Raw genomic sequence first — 20,628 nt, 5'->3', positions numbered from 1 at the left:
GCAGGAGATGACCTTCACTGGCCAGTGGAAAATGCACTGGATGTGGCCAAATTTTGGTCAAATATTACATAAATTGCGTGGATCTGTTAGCAATCGTATAAAATGTGTTTTAAGTATGTTTCTCACACGAGAACAATAATAATACGAGGCGTGTTTTTTGAGTAAGGTTATTTCAAAAAAGTTAATTTATTTTGAGAAAGTACATACTTCACTCTGTTTTTCGACGTAGTTTCCAAGTTTGTTCAAACACGTATCATACCTCTCAACCAGTTTTAAAATACCCTCTTCATAAAAACTTTCCGCCTGCTCCGATAACCCAGCGTTCACTGCCAAACGGCGTCGTCATCATTGTAACGGTTGCCACTGAAAATATGTTTTAGGTAGAGGAGCAGATGGTAATCACTCGACGCAAGATCAGGATTGTAGGGTGGGTGGTCTGAAACTTCCCAGCCAAAACTGCCCAATAAATCGCGGGTCTGACCTGCAGTGTGAGGTCCTGCATTGTCATGGAGAAGGTCAATTCCCTTTGTCAGCATGCTGCGTCTTTTGCTTTGAATCGCTCTGCGTAGCTTTCTCAGGGTTTGGCAGTACGCTTCTGCATTGATAGTGGTTCCTCGTTGGGGGCCGGCCGGAGTGGCCGAGCGGTTCTAGGCGCTACAGTGTGGAACCGCGCGACCGCTACGAATCCTGCCTCGGGCATGGATGTGTGTGATGTCCTTAGGTTAGTTAGGTTTAAGTAGCTGTAAGTTCTAGGGGACTGATGACCTCAGAAGTTAAGTCCCATAGTGCTCAGAGCCATTTGAACCATTACTGGTTCCTCGTTGCATGAAGTCGACCAACAAAACACTATGCCTATCCCAAAACTGCGACGCCATGACTTTGCACTGGGACAGAGTCTGTTTGGCCTTCACCTTTACAGGCGAGTGTGTGTGTGTCTCCATTCCAAGCTCTGTTGCTCCGATTCGGGCGTGATATACGAAACCCATGTTTCGTCTCCAGTCTCGATCTGACTCATCAAGCCGTCACCTTCTCCGTAATAACGAGTCAAGAACTTCATTGCACACTCAAATGTTTGGTTTTAGTGGTCCTCTGTTAGGAGTTTCGGGAGCCAACGGGAGCACAGTTTCCTAAACTTTAGGTGTTCAGAAACAATGTTGTAAAGCACTGATGTCGACACGTCAGGAAATCCGTTTGAGAGACTTGTTATTGTTGAGCGCCTGTTCTCACGCTTCAACTGAAGCCGCCAAATCTAAATGGTTCAAACGGCTCTGAGCACTATGCGACTCAACTGCTGAGGTCATCAGTCGCCTAGAGCTTAGAAATAATTAAACCTAACTAACCTAAGGACAGCACACAACACCCAGCCATCACGAGGCAGAGAAAATCCCTGACCCCGCCGGGAATCGAACCCGGGAACCCGGGCGTGGGAAGCGAGAACGCTACCGCACGACCACGAGATGCGGGCCCGCCAAATCTTCTGTAATCAAAGAAGGGCGACCGGAGCGGTCCTCATCATGGACGTTGTCGCGGCCATATTTGAATTCTCGTACCCTCTTACGCACTTTGCTTTCACTCCTAGCAGTATCACCGTACACTTCGTAAATCTGTCGATGAATTTCTGCAGCAGATTGGTCCCCTGCTGACAAAAACCGTATCACTGAGCGAATCTGACACGCGGCGGTCGAGTTGATAGTTTTAAACATTTTGAAAGCACAGAACAGAACCGTACAGGTTAGCTACAGAGCTGAAACTGAGCACAGCTGTTCCCGAGGCATGCCGGTACACGACGCACCCGCTCGTTGCGGTATGCGCGCTAACTACTAGTGTCTACATCAGAACGGGCCTTACTTAAGAAATGCGCCTTTTTTAGTGTCTACATCAGAACGGGCCTTACTTAAGAAATGCGCCTTGTATTTGGTCATAGTCATTTAAACAATAATCAACCAACTCAAGGAAGTGGCGAGCTGTACAATGTTCGCATACTTACGGCACTGTGTTGCAGGCTGACGTCGAAGCTGATGACGTCAGTGACGGGCTCCCCCTCCTCGGTGACGTAGTAGACGAGCAGCTGGCTGGTGGGCGCCATCACCGGCTGCACCTCGAAGCTGCAGAAACAAAGACACCCAGGGGCACGGTTAGGCTATTCAGCAAGCTCGGCAACTCAGTCGCAAACCCCAATCACAGTCAGGGGCACGGTTAGGCTGGTCAGCGAGCTCATCAACACAGTCACGAACCCCAATCACAGTCAGGGGCACAGTTAGGCTGGTCAGCGAGCACAGCAACACAGGTACAAACCCCAATCACAGTCAGGGGCACGGTTAGGCTGGTCAGCGAACTCATCAACACAGTCGCAAACCCCAATCACAGTCAGGGGCACGGTTAGGATGGTCAGCGAGCTCAGCAACAAAGTCGCAAACCCCAATCACAGTCAGGGGCACGGTTGGGCTGGTCAGCGAGCTCAGCAACACAGTCGCAAACCCCAATCACAGTCAGGGGCACAGTTAGGCTGGTCAGCGAGCACAGCAACACAGGTACAAACTCCAATCACAGTCAGGGGCACGGTTAGGCTGGTCAGCGAGCTCAGCAACACAGTCGCAAACCCCAATCACAGTCAGGGGCACAGTTGGGCTGGTCAGCGAGCTCAGCAACACAGTCGCAAACCCCAATCACAGTCAGGGGCACAGTTAGGCTGGTCAGCGAGCACAGCAACACAGGTACAAACCTCAATCACAGTCAGGGGCACGGTTAGGCTGGTCAGCGAGCTCAGCAACACAGTCGCAAACCCCAATCACAGTCAGGGGCACGGTTAGGCTGGTCAGCGAGCACAGCAACACAGGTACAAACCCCAATCACAGTCAGGGGCACGGTTAGGCTGGTCAGCGAGCTCAGCAACACAGTCGCAAACCCCAACCACAGTCAGGGGCACGGTTAGGCTGGTCAGCGAGCTCAGCAACAAAGTCGCAAACCCCAATCACAGTCAGGGGCACGGTTGGGCTGGTCAGCGAGCTCAGCAACACAGGTACAAACTCCAATCACAGTCAGGGGCACGGTTAGGCTGGTCAGCGAGCTCAGCAACACAGTCGCAAACCCCAATCACAGTCAGGGGCACGGTTAGGCTGGTCAGCGAGCTCAGCAACAAAGTCGCAAACACCAATCACAGTCAGGGGCACGGTTGGGCTGGTCAGCGAGTTCGGCAACACAGTCGCAAACCCCAATCACAGTCAGGGGCACATTTCGGCTGGTCAGCGAGCACAGCAACACAGGTACAAACCCCAATCACAGTCAGGGGCACGGTTAGGCTGGTCAGCGAGCTCAGCGACAAAGTCGCAAACCCCAATCACAGTCAGGGGCACAGTTAGGCTAGTCAGCGAGCACGGCAACACAGTCACAAACCCCTATCACAGTCAGGGGCACGGTTAGGCTGGTCAGCGAGCTCAGAAACACAGTCACAAACCCCAATCACAGTCAGGGGCACATTTCGGCTGGTCAGCGAGCACAGCAACACAGGTACAAACCCCAATCACAGTCAGGGGCACGGTTAGGCTGGTCAGCGAGCTCAGCAACAAAGTCGCAAACCCCAATCACAGTCAGGGGCACGGTTAGGCTGGTCAGCGAGCACAGCAACACAGTCGCAAACCCCAATCACAGTCAGGGGCACGGTTAGGCTGGTCAGCGAGCTCAGAAACACAGTCGCAAACCCCAATCACAGTCAGGGGCACATTTCGGCTGGTCAGCGAGCACAGCAACACAGGTACAAACCCCAATCACAGTCAGGGGCACGGTTAGGCTTGTCAGCGAGCTCAGCAACAAAGTCGCAAACCCCAATCACAGTCAGGGGCACGGTTAGGCTGGTCAGCGAGCACAGCAACACAGTCGCAAACCCCAATCACAGTCAGGGGCACGGTTAGGCTGGTCAGCGAGCTCAGCAATACAGTCACAAACCCAATCACAGTCAGATCCTCGTCAGCAGGTTGATGCAGCACAGAGCTAGGCAAAACGTGGTGCTACTCATGAGTGCCACCAGTGTTATAGAAGTCGACTGCAAGGATACTGCATGGCGAACAAAACAGTAACAGCTGTACAACACTACAATTCCTGGCCTTTATTTTTACACCTTGGCGATGTACAGCCTGGATGTCCAGAACCTAGACAGGAATCTGATTTGATACTCAATGTGTACAAGCTTCTGGAACTCACTATAGTGTCCAGATGCAACAGTAAAATATCTGTATGAATGCAGAGTGTCACGGCGATAACATTGAATATAATGTTCTCGGGTTTCCAACCGCGTCAATTGCTTAAATCTGCGCGAGCTTTTGGCCAAGCACTGCTTGGCCATTGTCAAGTGTTATAACTGCCAGTGGGCTGTTGGTGCGCCCTTATATACGCTAGCTGCCAGCTGTGACCTGGTGACCGTGACATTGCCATATATATGGGCATGTTCTGAGTCGGCGTTCTTCAACCGCGCGATCGCTGGACCCCATGCAGCGCTGAGCTGCAAGCCACCGTCCCTATTCAGGGTGTTTGCGGTAATTTTTGCTTTAATAGCTTCCTGTATTAAACTGTTCCAGAAGCCGTTAGTGCGAGCCATGACAGAGGTATCGTCAAATTTTATGTGGTGACCGTTTTCTAACACATGAACAGCTAACGCAGATTTCTCTGGATAGCGTAGGCGATAATACCTCTCATGTTCTTTCCTGCGTTGTTCCACAGTGGGCACTGTTTGTCGGATGTACTTCTGGCCACAGTGCACCAGTGACGTCACAGCCGACAGCTAGCGTATATAAGGGCGCACCAACAGCCCACTGGCAGTCATACCACTTGACAATGGCCAAGGAGTGCTTGGCCGAAAGCTCGTGTAGTTTTAAGCAACTGACGCGGTTGGAAACCCGAGAACACTTTATTCAGTGAAATATCTGATGTTTTTCAGGGATATTGTCCTCAGCAGTTTTATATATGTGACCAACCGTCTCCAATGATTTATTGTGATACACTTTACACTTTGAGGAAAACAAACGATGCACCAGAATGGTGTGCTGTCGCCAGCGCACCATTCGGCTAAGATGGAGTGCGAAGATCGATTAGTAGGCTCTGGATCAAGTGCGGCTATCACGAGAGAAGCCAGAGACACACCCACAAGCAACACGCCGCCAACGCACTTTCGCAAACATGTATTTAGGCCGCCGCTCCTGATTGGAGGGCCTCACTCAAGCACTCAATCATCCAGTTTGGCGTCTGTCAGTTTACTCGCAGAGGGGGTTTTAGGCTACGACAGTACATAGCGACCAGATTGGCAACTATACCCGGACTAGTTTACCTAAACCAGAATTGTACTTTACTAGCAGTGAATATTGACATAACACCAGTCAGCAAGAGGAGACCCGCCAGTGCAGCCGAGAGTGCTAAGGCGCTGCTATCTGGACTCGGGGAGGGGCGCCGGCCCCGGATCGAATCCGCCCGGCGGATTAACGACGAGGGCTGGTGTGCCGGCCAGCCTGGATGTGGTTTTTAGGCGGTTTTCCACGTCCTGCTAGGTAAATACTGGGCTGGTCCCCACGTTCCGCCTCAGTTACACGACTCGCAGACATCTGAATACGTTCGCACTATTCCATGAATTACACTAGTCGCAGACAGCAAGAGTATACTAATTCCATCCCGGGGGGTGTGGGGTGGCGGCAGGAAGGGCATCTGGCCACCCCTTTCCACTAACCTTGCCAAATCCGTTCCTAAACATGCCGACCCTGCGTCAGCGCGGGACGTGGCACCAGTGAAAGAAAGAAACAATCAGTCGGCAAGAGGACTACTACTGATGAGGTTCTACCACAACACATGGACTCCATTCAAGTTGCGTAAAACTTCCAGTTCATGTTAATAAAGAGCTGTATTAACCCACATGCGCATATGCACTGTAGATAAAGGATACCTGCCACCCACAACAACATCCTCTTCCTTGCTTCCTTGTGGTACAGACTCTACAAAAGGTTGAAATTTTTGACTCTACAGCAGAGTGTGCGCTGATATGAAACTTCCTGGCAGATTAGTACTGTGTGCTGGAGCGAGACTCGAACTCGGGACCTTTGCCTTTCGCGGGCAAGTGCTCTACCATCTGAGCTACCCAAGCACGACTCACGCCCCTTCCTCACAGCTTTAACTCCGCCAGTACCTCCTCTCCTACCTTCCAAATTTCACAGAAGCTCTCCTGCGAAACTAGCAGAACTAACACTCCTGGAAGAAAGGATATTGCGGAGACATGGCTTAGCCACAGCCTGGGAGATGTTTCTAGAATGAAATTTTTCACTTTACAGCGGAGTGTACGCTGATATGAAACTTCCTGGCAGATTAAAACTGTGTGCCGGACCGAGACTCGAACTTGGCACATTTGCCTTCCGTGGGCAAGTGCTCTACCATGGTAGAGCATATGGTAGAGCTTGCTCGCGAAAGGCAAAGGTCCCGAGTTCGAGTCTCTGTCCGGCACACAGTTTTAATCTGGCAGGAAGTTTCTACAAAAGGTATTATGCGAGTGAGACGGAAATCGACAGATTCGATGTGTATGTGCAGACAAACACGCGTATACCATTTCGGAGACACTCAACAGATTTAACCAGGAGAAAGAGCTTCACAACTTGACCAAATCAATAACGCATTTGTCCGCCTCTGGCCCTTTTGCAAGCAGTTAGCCTATTCGGATTGGTTGACAGAGCTGTTGGACGTTATCGAGAGGCGTATCGTGACGAATTCTGTCCAACTGGCGCGTTAGATCGTCAAAATCACGAGGTGGTTCGAGGGCTCTGTCCATAATGCTCCAAACGATCTCAAATGGATCGAGATCCGGCGAACAGGTTGCTCAAAGTAGTATTTGTCGACCACAAAGACACACAGTAGAAATTCTCACCATGTGCGGGCGGCATTAATTTGCTGACACGTAAGCCCAGGATGGATTGCCACGAAGGGCAATGAAATGGGGCGTAGAATATCGTAGACGTACCACTGTGCTGCAGGTTTGCCACGAATGACAATCAAAGGGCATCCCCGACCATCACTCCCAGATGTCAGGCTGTGATATGCAAATGATTAGCTATTCAGGGCATTCACAAAAGGTTGACGCCGGTGGCGACACCTACAACATGCTGACATGAGGAAAGTTTCCAACCGATTTCTCATACACAAACGGCACTTGACCGGCGTTGCCTCGTGAAAAGTTGTTGTGATGCTTCGTGTAAGTAGGAGAAATGCGTACCATCACGTTTCGGACTTTGATAAAGGTCGGATTGTAGCCTATCGCGATTGCGGTTTATCGTATCGCGACATTGCTGCACGCGTTGGTCGAGATCCTGTGACTGTTAGTAGAATACGGAATCGGTGGGTTCAGGAGGGTAATACGGAACGCCGTGCTGGATCCCAACGGCCCCGTATCACTAGCAGTCGAGATGACAGGCATCTTATCCGCACGGCTGCCACGGATCGTGCAGCCACGTCTCGATCCCTGAGTCAACAGATGGGGACGTTTGCAATACAACAACCATCTGCACGAACAGTTCGAAGACGTTTGGAGCAGCGTGGACTATCAGCTCGGAGACCACGTCTGCGGTTACCCTTGACACTGCATCACAGACAGGAACGCCTACGATGGTCCACTCAACAAAGAACCTGGGTGCACGAATGGCAAAACGTCATTTTTTCGGATGAATCCAGGTTCTGTTTACAGCATCGTGATGGTCGCATCCGTGTTTGGCGACATCGTGGTGAACGCACATTGGAAGTGTTTATTAGTCATCGCCATACTAGCGTATCACCCTGCGTGATGGTATGGGGCGTCATTGGTTATACGTCTGGGTCACCTCTTGTTCGCACTGACGGCACTTTGAACAGTGGACGTTACATTTCAGATGTGATACGACCCGTGGCTCTACCCTTCATTCGATCGCTGCGGAACCCTACATTTCAGCAGGATAATGCACGACCGCATGTTGCAGGTCCCGTACGGGTCTTTCTGGGTACAGAAAATGTTCAACTGCTGCCTTGACCAGCACATTCTCCAGACCTCGCATCAACTGAAAACGTCTGGTCAATGGTGACAGAGCATCTAGCTCGTCACAATACGCCAGTCACTACTCTTGATGAACTGTGGTATCGTGTTGAAGCTGCATGGGCAGCTGTACCTGTACACGCCATCCAAGCTCTATTTCACTCAATGCCCAGGCGTATCAAGGGCGTTATTACGACCAGAGGTGGTTGTTCTGGGTACTGACGCCTCAGGATCTAAGAAACCAAATGGCGTGAAAATGTAATGACATGTCAGTTCTAGTATAATATATTTGTCCAATGGTTCAAATGGCTCTGAGCACTATGGGACTTAACATCTGTGGTCATCAGTCCCCTAGAACTTAGAAGTACTTAAACCTAACTAACCTAAGGACATCACACACATCCATGTCCGAGGCAGGATTCGAACCTGCGACCGTAGCAGTCGCGCGGTTCCGGACTGCGCGCCTAGAACCACTAGACCACCGCGGCCGGCTTTGTCCAATGAATACCCGTTTATCATCTGCATTTCTTCTTGGTGTAGCGAGTTTAATGGCCAGTAGTGTAGTTTCTGGCAGCTGAAGCTCAGTGCATGCAGTCGGTGTTTGGAGACTGCCTGGTACACGTGTCTCGCACGCGTGGTCTCGGTGACACGTGGTCACGCAGGAAGAGGGGAGTGGGAAGGGCGCCGGAGGCTACTGCGAGTGGCGGTCCGTGGCGGAGGGTGTGCGGCGCCGCTGGTGGCGGGGTGCACCGCCGCCTCGTTAGCGCCGCCCGCTGTTTGCCGAGGGAGGAGTCGCAGCGACCCCGCCCCGCCACGGAGTGTCTAGGGAGCGGCCCGCCGAGTGCGCTGCGATCACTTCTGCTGCATCTCGCTTTCCTCAGGGGACGCTAGAGCGAGAGCGGAGAGCTCATCGGCAGTCTAGCGGGAACAGACCTCGAGTGTGTTCGTGTTGGTACGCTTGCCGTAAGTCCGTACTGGCAAGGGGAGGCTAGGGTCCATACAATGTAAGCTTTCACGGCCGGTATTGTCTTCACTTAAAACTTCCGGGCTGATAGGCCGTGGTCGAAGTATAAAACACTCTCCTGACGTTTCGTCTCCAACTGCGGGAGACATCCTCGGAGGTAAAGCGGCGAACTGCGAAGAGAACTCGACGAAGCGCTGATTATATAGGCAGTTCAGAGGGCGCCACAGTCGATCACGTGGCGTCGGCTATGAGATTGTCTCTGGTAATGCCAACATTCTTGATTGAAAGTAATCGATCGTCACGACGGGACGGAACGTTGGACCATAAGGTGTGTAGAAAGCCCACACATACTGATCGTTATCTACACAAAGAATCAAACCACCACCCTAGACAAAAAAGAGGTGTAATGAAAACTTTGGTAGACAGGGCGTACAAACTTTGTGAACCGGTTTATTTAAAAGATGAGATTGAACATCTACGGTCAACGTTCGTGAAGAATGGCTATTCTTGCAAGGATATAGATCGAGCACTTCGCTCTAGGCAGAGAATCAGGAGTAACGACGAACAACAGTCGTCCAAGGGCAAAGTTTTTCTTCCGTTCATTAGTAAGGTCACAGACCGCATTGGGAAAGTTTTAGGCAAGTATGGGGTGGAAACTATTTTCAGACCCACCAGAAAAATAAAAGAATTTTTAAGGTCGGCAAAAGATGCACGAGACCCTTTGGCCACACAGGGGGTATATAAAATTCCTTGTAGTTGTGGACAGGTTTATATCTGTACCACAAAGAGAAGTGTGAACACCCGTCTTGTTGAACATAAGAGGAATTTCCGCTTGGGTCACACGGATAAATCGGCCGTAGCGGAACATGTTTACCACGAAGGTGACCATGAAATAAAATTCAGCGAGACAAGCGTCGTATCAAAAACCTCGCATTATTATGCACGCTTGTATAGAGAGGCTATCGAGATTGATAAACATCGTAATAATTTTAACAGGAAAGACGAAGGTGTTAAACTGGATAAAATTTGGATGTCAGCGTTGCACCGCAAGCGTGACGATCGATTACTTTCAATCGAGAATGTTGGCATTACCAGAGACAATCTCATAGCCGACGCCACGTGTTCGACTGTGGCGCCCTCTGTACGGCTTATATAATCAGCGCTTCGTCGAGTTCTCTTCGCAGTTCGCCGCTTTACCTCCGAGGATGTCTCCCGCAGTCGGAGACGAAACGTCAGGAGAGTGTTTTATACTTCGACCACGGCCTATCAGCCCGGAAGTTTTAAGTGAAGGAGGCTAGGGTGTTGGGACCACGTGTAGGGAAGCAGCCAACTCACGCCCTATAAAATTCACATCAGTCTTTCCATTGTGTGCCAGCCTAGTCCGCTGTAACTAGCTCTGACGTCATAAATGTTGCGCAATACTTTAAAAATCAAGTAAATAACCTGAAACGTTTCTAGCATGTCAGGAGTAATCCAAAATCAATATGTGTTGGATATCAGTTCAATTACTTGAACCATTTTCGAAATTCGGATGTTTTTCTGTAAAAATCATTGGCGCAATAGCGAAGAGCTAGAAACTTAAAAATTTATATTTAGATTCCTTTTGCATAATAATTTAGTAGAAACAGTGTTCTGGATCTCACATATTAAAATTTTAGTTGAAATTAATGATTTTCTGGTTTTTGTCTTAGAAATTAAGGAAGCAAGATAGATTAAGTAGGCGAATAAATAAAGCTAGGATGTTTAAATTTTAGTAGAAGGGAGATTCGCTATAATCGTAAAAATTTGAGAAGTTTCAACAGAATAAATATAAAACTATAGCTATAGCTTATCTCCAAAGAGCAAGTTCAGAGCTCGTCTACTGCGTGTAGTGTAATTAAATTAATTCTCTCGCCCAAAACATTTGACTTAGCCATGTCAGACATTTATTACGATTACTTACTTGTGTGCTGACTGCACAATTAAATTGAAAGCTTCATCAGCCATCAGCAAAGGAAGCAATGATTTATTTGATAACTTAAAGTGCTGCATTACTAGCCCAGCGGCTAGTCGGGAGAGCAGATTTGATCAGGCGTTCCCTTAGCCGTCCGCACCGCGGCTTTATATGTAAGAACGCTGCGCGAAACGAAGAAGGCCCCAGTTCTCTCCAGATGCTGATTAGCGTACCACCTGTGCCGGGAGTCGCGTCGCGCCGGTATCGTTGATATAAAAACATTTATCGTTGATATAAACAGCCTCGGATGCCATAATACGTTATTCGGGATACGCGTAACCATGAAATCGTTTTCGAGTGAAGTGTTCATTCTGGGATGACTTTAACTTTCTATCTTTAGTTTGCGTATGTCGTATTTTCATGTGCCGCCGCAGGACAGACATTCTACCATTATTTAGCGTGGCGTTTGATGAACATTATCATCAAATTATGGCGAACATTCACTTAAACATTTAATTTGAACAGTTATAGTTGCATCAGCGCATTAGACTCTGAACTGCTCTGGTAGTTTTATTGTGTGGATTCTTTTTGGTCTGTGACTTTCAGAATATAGTGAACATTTTAGAGAGAATGGTTTTTGATTATGAATCCCAGACAATCTCCTAATTCCTCAGAGCTATAAGCTGCAGCTATAAATGTATTTCTCAATGAAGTGGGCACTAGGAATTCTAATTACAGGCTTCACGTTTTGCTAATCACTTTCTGGTTGCCAATATTGTAGTTAGAGAGCCAGTGTTGAGAAAGGCAAACAACAAAATTAAATAAATAATACGAACATTTAACAATTATTCCACCCACCGCCCCACACACGGATTTACTTCAAACTTTGTATACCTCCAGTAGGCCATTAAAAACAACGTATTTTGCAAGTAATAAGGTGCTCTACGCTGGCAGTTCCGAGAAAATCGCAAGAGTTTTACGCGTCTATTATACACTGAAGAGCGCCGACGAGCACGCAAAAGTGCTGAAACACGACGTCATACAGACTCGACTAATGTCTGAAGTAGTGCTGGAGGGAACTGACACCTGCAGGGCTGTCCATAAATCAATAAAAGTACGAGAGGGTGGAGATCTCTTCTGAACAGCATGTTGTAAGGTATCCCAAATACACTCCTGGAAATGGAAAAAAGAACACATTGACACCGGTGTGTCAGACCCACCATACTTGCTCCGGACACTGCGAGAGGGCTGTACAAGCAATGATCACACGCACGGCACAGCGGACACACCAGGAACCGCGGTGTTGGCCGTCGAATGGCGCTAGCTGCGCAGCATTTGTGCACCGCCGCCGTCAGTGTCAGCCAGTTTGCCGTGGCATACGGAGCTCCATCGCAGTCTTTAACACTGGTAGCATGCCGCGACAGCGTGGACATGAACTGTATGTGCAGTTGACGGACTTTGAGCGAGGGCGTATAGTGGGCATGCGGGAGGCCGTGTGGACGTACCGCCGAATTGCTCAACACGTGGGGCGTGAGGTCTCCACAGTACATCGATGTTGTCGCCAGTGGTCGGCGGAAGGTGCACGTGCCCGTCGACCTGGGACCGGACCGCAGCGACGCACGGATGCACGCCAAGACCGTAGGATCCTACGCAGTGCCGTAGGGGACCGCACCGCCACTTCCCAGCAAATTAGGGACACTGTTGCTCCTGGGGTATCGGCGAGGACCATTCGCAACCGTCTCCATGAAGCTGGGCTACGGTCCCGCACACCGTTAGGCCATCTTCCGCTCACGCCCCAACATCGTGCAGCCCGCCTCCAGTGGTGTCGCGACAGGCGTGAATGGAGGGACGAATGGAGACGTGTCGTCTTCAGCGATGAGAGTCGCTTCTGCCTTGGTGCCAATGATGGTCGTATGCGTGTTTGGCGCCGTGCAGGTGAGCGCCACAATCAGGACTGCATACGACCGAGGCACACAGGGCCAACACCCGGCATCATGGTGTGGGGAGCGATCTCCTACACTGGCCGTACACCACTGGTGATCGTCGAGGGGACACTGAATAGTGCACGGTACATCCAAACCGTCATCGAACCCATCGTTCTACCATTCCTAGACCGGCAAGGGAACTTGCTGTTCGAACAGGACAATGCACGTCCGCATGTATCCCGTGCCACCCAACGTGCTCTAGAAGGTGTAAGTCAACTACCCTGGCCATCAAGATCTCCGGATCTGTCCCCCATTGAGCATGTTTGGGACTGGATGAAGAGTCGTCTCACGCGGTCTGCACGTCCAGCACGAACGCTGGTCCAACTGAGGCGCCAGGTGGAAATGGCATGGCAAGCCGTTCCACAGGACTACATCCAGCATCTCTACGATCGTCTCCATGGGAGAATAGCAGCCTGCATTGCTGCGAAAGGTGGATATACACTGTACTAGTGCCGACATAGTGCATGCTCTGTTGCCTGTGTCTATGTGCCTGTGGTTCTGTCAGTGTGATCATGTGATGTATCTGATCCCAGGAATATGTCAATAAAGTTTCCCCTTCCTGGGACAATGAATTCACGGTGTTCTTATTTCAATTTCCAGGAGTGTATGTTCAATAATGTTCATGTGCTGGGCAGTTTGGCCGAGCGGTTCTAGGCGCTACAGTGTGGAACCACGCGACCGCTACGGTCCAGGTTAGAATCCTGCCTCGGGCATGGATATGTGTGATGTCCTTAGGTTAGTTAGGTTTAAGTAGTTCTTAGGGGACTGATGGCCTCAGAAGTTAAGTCCTATAGTGTTCAGAGCCAATTGAACCATTTTTGAATGTTCATGTCTGGAGAGTTTGGTGGCCAGCGGAAGTGTTTAAACTGAGAAGAGTGTTCCTAGAGCATCTGTGCAGGATTTCGTGACGTGTGGGGTGTCGCATTCTCCTGCTGGAACTGTCCAAGTCCGTCAAAATGCACAATGGACACGAATGGATACAGGTGATCAGATATGATATTTATGTACGTGTCACCTATCAGAGTCGTATCTAGACAAATCAAAGCTCCCATATCACCCCAACTGCACACGTCCCACACCATTACAGAGCCTCCACCAGCTTCAACAGTCCCTTGCTGACATGTGGGGTCCAAAGACTCATGAGATTCGCTTGATACAATTTGAAACGACATTCGTCCGACCAGGCAACATGTTTCCAGACGTCAACAGTCCCAAGTCGGTGTTGACGGGCTCAGGCGAGGAGTAAAGGTTTGTGTCGTGCAATAGTCAAGGATACAAGTGTGGGCATTCGACTCCGAAAACCCATATCGATGACGTTTCGTTGACTGGATCGCACGATGTTTGTAGGCACCAACAGTTCAATGTCGGAACTGACAGGCCCACGCGGTACGAAAAGCGTTTTGTGTGTGTGTGTGTGTGTGTGTGAACTCCTAGGGGACAGAACTACTGAGGTCACCGGTCGCTAAACTATTTAAACTAACTAAAACTAACTTACGCACACACATGCCCGTGGGAGGACTCGAAGCTCCGGCGGGAGGGCTCGCGAAATCCGTGACATGGTGCCTCAAACCGCGTAGCCACTCCGCACGGCACGTGATGCTGACACTTGTTGATGGCTCTGAGCACTATGCGACTTAACTTCTGAGGTCATCAGTCGCCTAGAACTTAGAACTACTTAAACCCAACTACTCTAAGGACATCACACACCTCCATGCTCGAGGCAGGATTCGAATCTGCGACCTGGGCGGTGGCGCGGTTCCAGACTGTAGTGCCTAGAACCGCTCGGCACTTGTTGATGGCCCGGCATTGAAATCTGCAGCAATTTGGGGAAGGGTTGCACTATTCTTTTCAGGATCTTGCAGGATCTTTTTCCAGCCGCATCAATATCGTAGAGTTGATGTTACACAGGATTCTTGATATTCATAGTACACTCGTGAAATGGTTGTATGGGAAAATCCCCACTTCATCGCTGCCTCGGAGGTGCTGTGTCCCATCGCTCATGCGCCGACTATAACACCACGTTAAAAACCACTTAAATGTTCATAACGTGGCATTGTAATAGGAGTAACAGATCTAACAACTGCGCCAGGCGTTACCGACCGCAGCGGCGAATTCTGCCTGTTTACATTTCTCTGCATTTGAATACTGTGGTGTGCGTACTGTAAGACCTTCGGTACACACAACATCAGATTATTTGACTTGTCGGTCTAATGAAGTAGGCGAGTGTCAGCAATATGTCTCATGGTCTTATCGTGGCGTGTTTATCTTCTGCCGTTAGGTCAGACGATAGAAATGCCACTTGCATGCTTAGAGTAGCAGATTGACGGTGACCAGCTTTAAACAGAACTTGATTAATTTTCACACACATTTATTAAAATAATAAAAAGCATAGACATTACGTAACTTGATTCTGGATGCTGTTTACAATTGACAATCTGAAGTTCGTTTGGTCTTGGTACATTAAGCTAATTCTCAGATATCTCTGATACTTGATAAAGTGTCTATACACTTCTCTTCATGGCTCTGTATAGGAATATAGTAATCTTATTAGGCGCAGACTGAAACTTGACTATAGACTGGTACAGACAAATGTAGACTGACTAATCGGAGGTCTGTACACTCGTTATAATACCTCGAGCGTTCAGATATCACTGCGCGAGTGTGATCTGCGAGGAGAAAAGGTTCTACGTTAGCAGCAATCTCATTGGCTGCGTTACATATTAATACGCGGATCGGCGGCTGCAGAATTTGGTCCGTCTCTAAGGCAGCGCCGTCTCGTTGTGCGGAGACGGACGAGCGCTGCGCCTGTGCAGTTGTGCTTAGCGGGGTGCGTTCTAGTGGGAATGTTGTGTACGCGCTGATTACGCGGAACTATGTACACAACAAATACGCATGCCTATATCAGTTTCTTTGGCGCTTCAGTGTATAATTGATGTATCTGTGCGTAGGTGCCGGCTGTTACAGTTGATAGTGTTCAAGTGGTTAGTGTTCGAGCTTTGTAAGACGACCATGTATGAAGTGACGGTTCGACTCCCGCTCTTGTTGTCTGTGTGAATTGGGGCAAAAATTCGTTGTGTGATTTAGAGGGAGCTGTGTTTTCGCACCGTTCAAAGATTTGACCGAAATTGGAATGGAATGGAAATGGTTGGTCAGAGAATAACTTAAGGGAAGAAATTATTCCGAGAGGATTAATTTAATACGGGTAGAAAGAAAAACTAAGAAAGCTATGAAATGCCCTTGACCGTGCATTGTATGGAGCAGTAGGGTCCAATATCGCATTTTGTGTAGGAAGGTGTCCTACCATTGTTCTTATTCTGCTGCATGTCCGTCACATATCGGAAATCATCGACATTCTTGGTGTCTTTCTTCAAATTTTCTATAATTCTTCTTGCTACTGCCACGAATAACGGTGTTACCGGGTATGCGTATGACGTAAACGAAAGAATCCTAAAATTCGAATTGCTGAATGCACTACACAGAGATTGTAAAATGAGTTGTTTCATGTGTTGTGGTTCAAGTTTTCAAAACGCAGATCGGACAGCGTTTTTCTCGTCACGTGTTACGATATTTGCTCCCGGTTTCCTGCAGTTTCATTATAGCTATCGATTCCTCGTTGTTGAAACTATTAAACCACGGTACGGAACTGAACTTCATTTCTGCCCTTACGAGCATGTTTCCAGGGAGTTGCGGCCTGATCAAGCGACGTTCAGAAAGGAAAAGGACAGAAAAGTATGCAGTAGTGGCGGCGCGTACTTCCGCTGTAAACCTATTTCGACAATTCCAATTTGAAATAGATGAAATACGGCGAATTCAATTTACCACCTCAAACACGAGATACTGCGCTACCAGTTTATTGGTACGTGCGCAAAGATCGAGGTTTTCCCTCGATATTTTAAAGAGCAAATTCCATTACGCGAGGAAGTTGGTAGGGGCTGTGATTTCAGCGGCGATTCGCAGTAATTGATTCATCTCACGACGCGCCAGGGCCGCGTGTTTGCGCAGCGGAGTCAACATTCGTCGTAGCTAGAAGAGTCCACAAGTAAAAATAGCGAGCGTACGTTCAGGAGCAAAGTAACTGGAGAAATAAAAGATACGAGACTGATTTCAATGGGAAATATCTCAACAATTCAATCTATTTTTTTGAACTTGTGCTTCTACTCGTACGATGCTTAGAAAACTCAGCCGTAGTGTTGTTGTGGGAATATTCTTTTCATTGGTTTTGAAGTCATCTAGTAAAAAGAGAAAAAAACTATTTTTTTGTGATTTGTTGAACTCTTCCACTGGCTCCACGTGAAAACGAGGGACAAGTATTCCTTCTTTTGCGTTGATAATGATCCAGAGACTACTACTAGAGTACTTTGTAGATTTAAGAAACGACAGGAATGGACTCCGTAATATTTTGTTTATTTATTCCTCACTTTCTTCGCACTAGATCATTAATAATAATAATAATAATAATAAATATCACACAAAAAACGAAAAAGGTTAGGTAAAATCTCACAACAAGAAGCGATAGAGCAATTAGATGAAAAGAAGCAGAAATTACAAGCATTGGCCAAACGACTTAGAAGATACAAAGAAAGTGAAAATAGAAGGAAACAAAACCAAACATTCAACACGAACCAAAAGAGATTTTATCAGACATTAGATAACACACACATTAAAATAGACAACACACCAAACATAACAGACATGGAACACTTGTGGAGCAACATATGGTCAAACCCGGTACAACATAACAGGCATGCACGGTGGATACAAGGAGAAACAGACTCATACAAGATGATGTAAGTAGGCTGTTTATGTTTTCTTATTGGCAACGTTACGTAGCGCTCTATATGAAAATCACTGGCTGTGTTGTGTGCAGCCTGTGGCTAGTTTGCATTGTTGTCTGCCATTGTAGTGTTAGGCAGCGGCAGCTGGATGTGAACAGCGCGTAGCGTTGCACAGTGGGAGGTGAGCCGCCAGCAGTGGTGGATATGGGGAGAGAGATGGCGGAGTTTTGTAATTTGTCATGAACTGCTATAAATATGATGATATTAAGGTAAATACAGTGTTTGTTCTCTATTAAAATCTTTCATTTACTAACTATCCCTATCAGTAGTTAGTGCCTTCAGTAGTTTGAATCTTTTATTTAGCTGGCAGTAGTGGCGCTCGCTGTATTGCAGTAGTTCAAGGGGACGTTTCAATGATACCACAAATGCCTGAAGTGATAATTTTGCAACATGAAGTCACCCGAGCAATTAATTCTACGCACAATTGGAAAGCCCCTGGAAGAGATAAAATAGCAAATTTCTGGCTAAAGAAGTTCACCTCAACACATTCACGTCTAACTGAGTTATTTAACAGTTACATTGCAGACCCACACACATTCCCTGATACACTTACACATGGAATAACTTATCTGAAACCTAAAGATCAAGCAGATACAGCAAACCCAGCAAAATATCGCCCCATAACATGCCTACCAACAATATACAAAATATTAACTTCAGTCATTACACAGAAATTAATGACACATACAACACAGAACAAAATTATAAATGAAGAACAAAAAGGCTGTTGCAAAGGAGTACGAGGATGTAAAGAGCAACTAATAATAGATGCAGAGGTGACATATCAAGCTAAAACTAAACAAAGGTCCCTACACTACGCATACATTGATTACCGAAAAGCTTTTGATAGTGTACCCCACTCATGGTTACTGCAAATATTGGAAATATACAAAGTAGATCCTAAATTGATACAGTTCCTAAACATAGTAATAAAAAAATGGAGAACCACACTTAATATCCAAACAAATTCAAATAATATCACATCACAGCCAATACAGATTAAGCGTGGAATATACCAAGGAGACTCATTAAGTCCTTTCTGGTTCTGCCTTGCTCTGAACCCACTACCCAACATGCTAAATAATACAAATTATGGATACAATATTACTGGAACATACCAACACAAAATCACACATTTGCTATACATGGATGATCTAAAACTACTGACAGCGACAAATCAACGACTCAACCAATTACTAAAGATAACAGAAGTATTCAGCAATGATATAAATATGGCTTTTGGAACAGACAAATGTAAGAAAAATAGCATAGTCAAGAGAAAACTCACTAAACAAGAAGATTACATATTGGATAACCACAGCGACTGCATAGAAGCGATGGAAAAAACAGATACCTATAAATATCTAGGATACAGACAAAAAATAGGAATAGATAATACAAATATTAAAGAAGAACTAAAAGAAAAATATTGACAAAGACTAACAAAAATACTGAAAACAGAATTGACAGCAAGAAACAAGACAAAAGCTATAAATACCTATGCTATACCAATATTAACCTACTCATTTGAAGTAGTGAAATGGAGTAACACAGACCTAGAAGCACTCAATACACTTACACGATCACAATGCCACAAATATACAATACATCACATATATTCAGCAACAGAAAGATTCACATTAAGCAGAAAGGAAGGAGGAAGGGGATTTGTCGACATGAAAAACCTACATTATGGACAGGTAGACAATTTAAGAAAATTCTTTCTAGAACGAGCAGAAACTAGCAAAATACACAAAGGAATCACTCATATAAATACATCGGCTACACCATTGCAATTTCATAACCACTTCTACAACCCTTTAGATCACATAACATCAACAGATACGAAGAAAGTAAATTGGAAAAAGAAAACACTACTTGGCAAGCACCCATATCATCTAACACAGTCACACATCGATCAAGACGCATCCAACACATGGGTAAGAAAAGGCAATATATACAGTGAGACGGAGGGATTCATGATTGCAATACAGGATCAAACAATAAACACCAGATATTACAGCAAGCATATTATTAAAGATCCTAATACCACAACAGATAAATCCAGACTTTGCAAACAACAAATAGAAACAGTAGATCACATCACAAGCAGATGTACAATAATAGCAAATACAGAATACCCCAGAAGACATGACAATGTAGCAAAAATAATACATCAACAACTTGCCATACAACATAAACTAATAAAACAAAACGTTCCCACATACAAGTATGCACCACAAAATGTATTGGAGAATGATGAATACAAATTATACTGGAACAGAACCATTATAACAGATAAAACAACACCACATAACAAACCTGACATCATACTCGCCAATAAAAAGAAGAAATTAACACAACTAATCGAAATATCCATACCCAATACAACAAATATACAGAAGAAAACAGGAGAAAAAATTGGAAAACATATCCAACTGGCTGAGGAAGTCAAAGACATGTGGCATCAGGATAATGTTGACATCATACCAATAATACTATCAACTACAGGAGTCATACCACGCAATATCCACCAGTACATCAACGAAATACAGCTACATCCAAACGTATATATACAACTACATAAATCTGTAATTATTGATACATGTTCAATTACCCGAAAGTTTCTAAATGCAATGTAACATATACCATACAGTTAAAAGGAAGTCACGCTTGATCAAGGTCCGCGTCACTTTCCATTTTTAACCAGACATAACGTCTGAGACAGGAAAGAGAAATAATAATAATAATCTGTGACAGCACGATCTATATTATACCAAACTGTTACTATGGTGGTAATCGTAAATAAATTGAATAAACTAATTTCAGGTGAACTGTTTAAGTATATTTAAATTTTATAATTAATGGTTTAACAATGCGAGGAA

The 20,628-nt window shown here is 46.6% G+C and overlaps 1 protein-coding gene across 1 annotated transcript in view; it reads right to left on the bottom strand.

Annotated features, from left to right (window-relative positions):
* LOC126109449 (C3 and PZP-like alpha-2-macroglobulin domain-containing protein 8) overlaps positions 1-20,628 on the bottom strand; it is a 968,006-nt gene that overhangs the window by 235,246 nt on the left and 712,132 nt on the right. The window contains exon 10 of the mRNA XM_049914479.1: positions 1,988-2,105. Coding sequence (XP_049770436.1) covers positions 1,988-2,105 — 118 coding nt within the window. The remainder of the gene's footprint in view (positions 1-1,987; positions 2,106-20,628) is intronic.

This window comes from Schistocerca cancellata, chromosome 12 (genome assembly GCF_023864275.1).
Source record: "Schistocerca cancellata isolate TAMUIC-IGC-003103 chromosome 12, iqSchCanc2.1, whole genome shotgun sequence".
NCBI lineage: Eukaryota > Metazoa > Arthropoda > Insecta > Orthoptera > Acrididae > Schistocerca > Schistocerca cancellata.
Note: the sequence above shows the minus strand (reverse complement) of the source record. Positions and strands in the feature narration are given on the sequence as shown.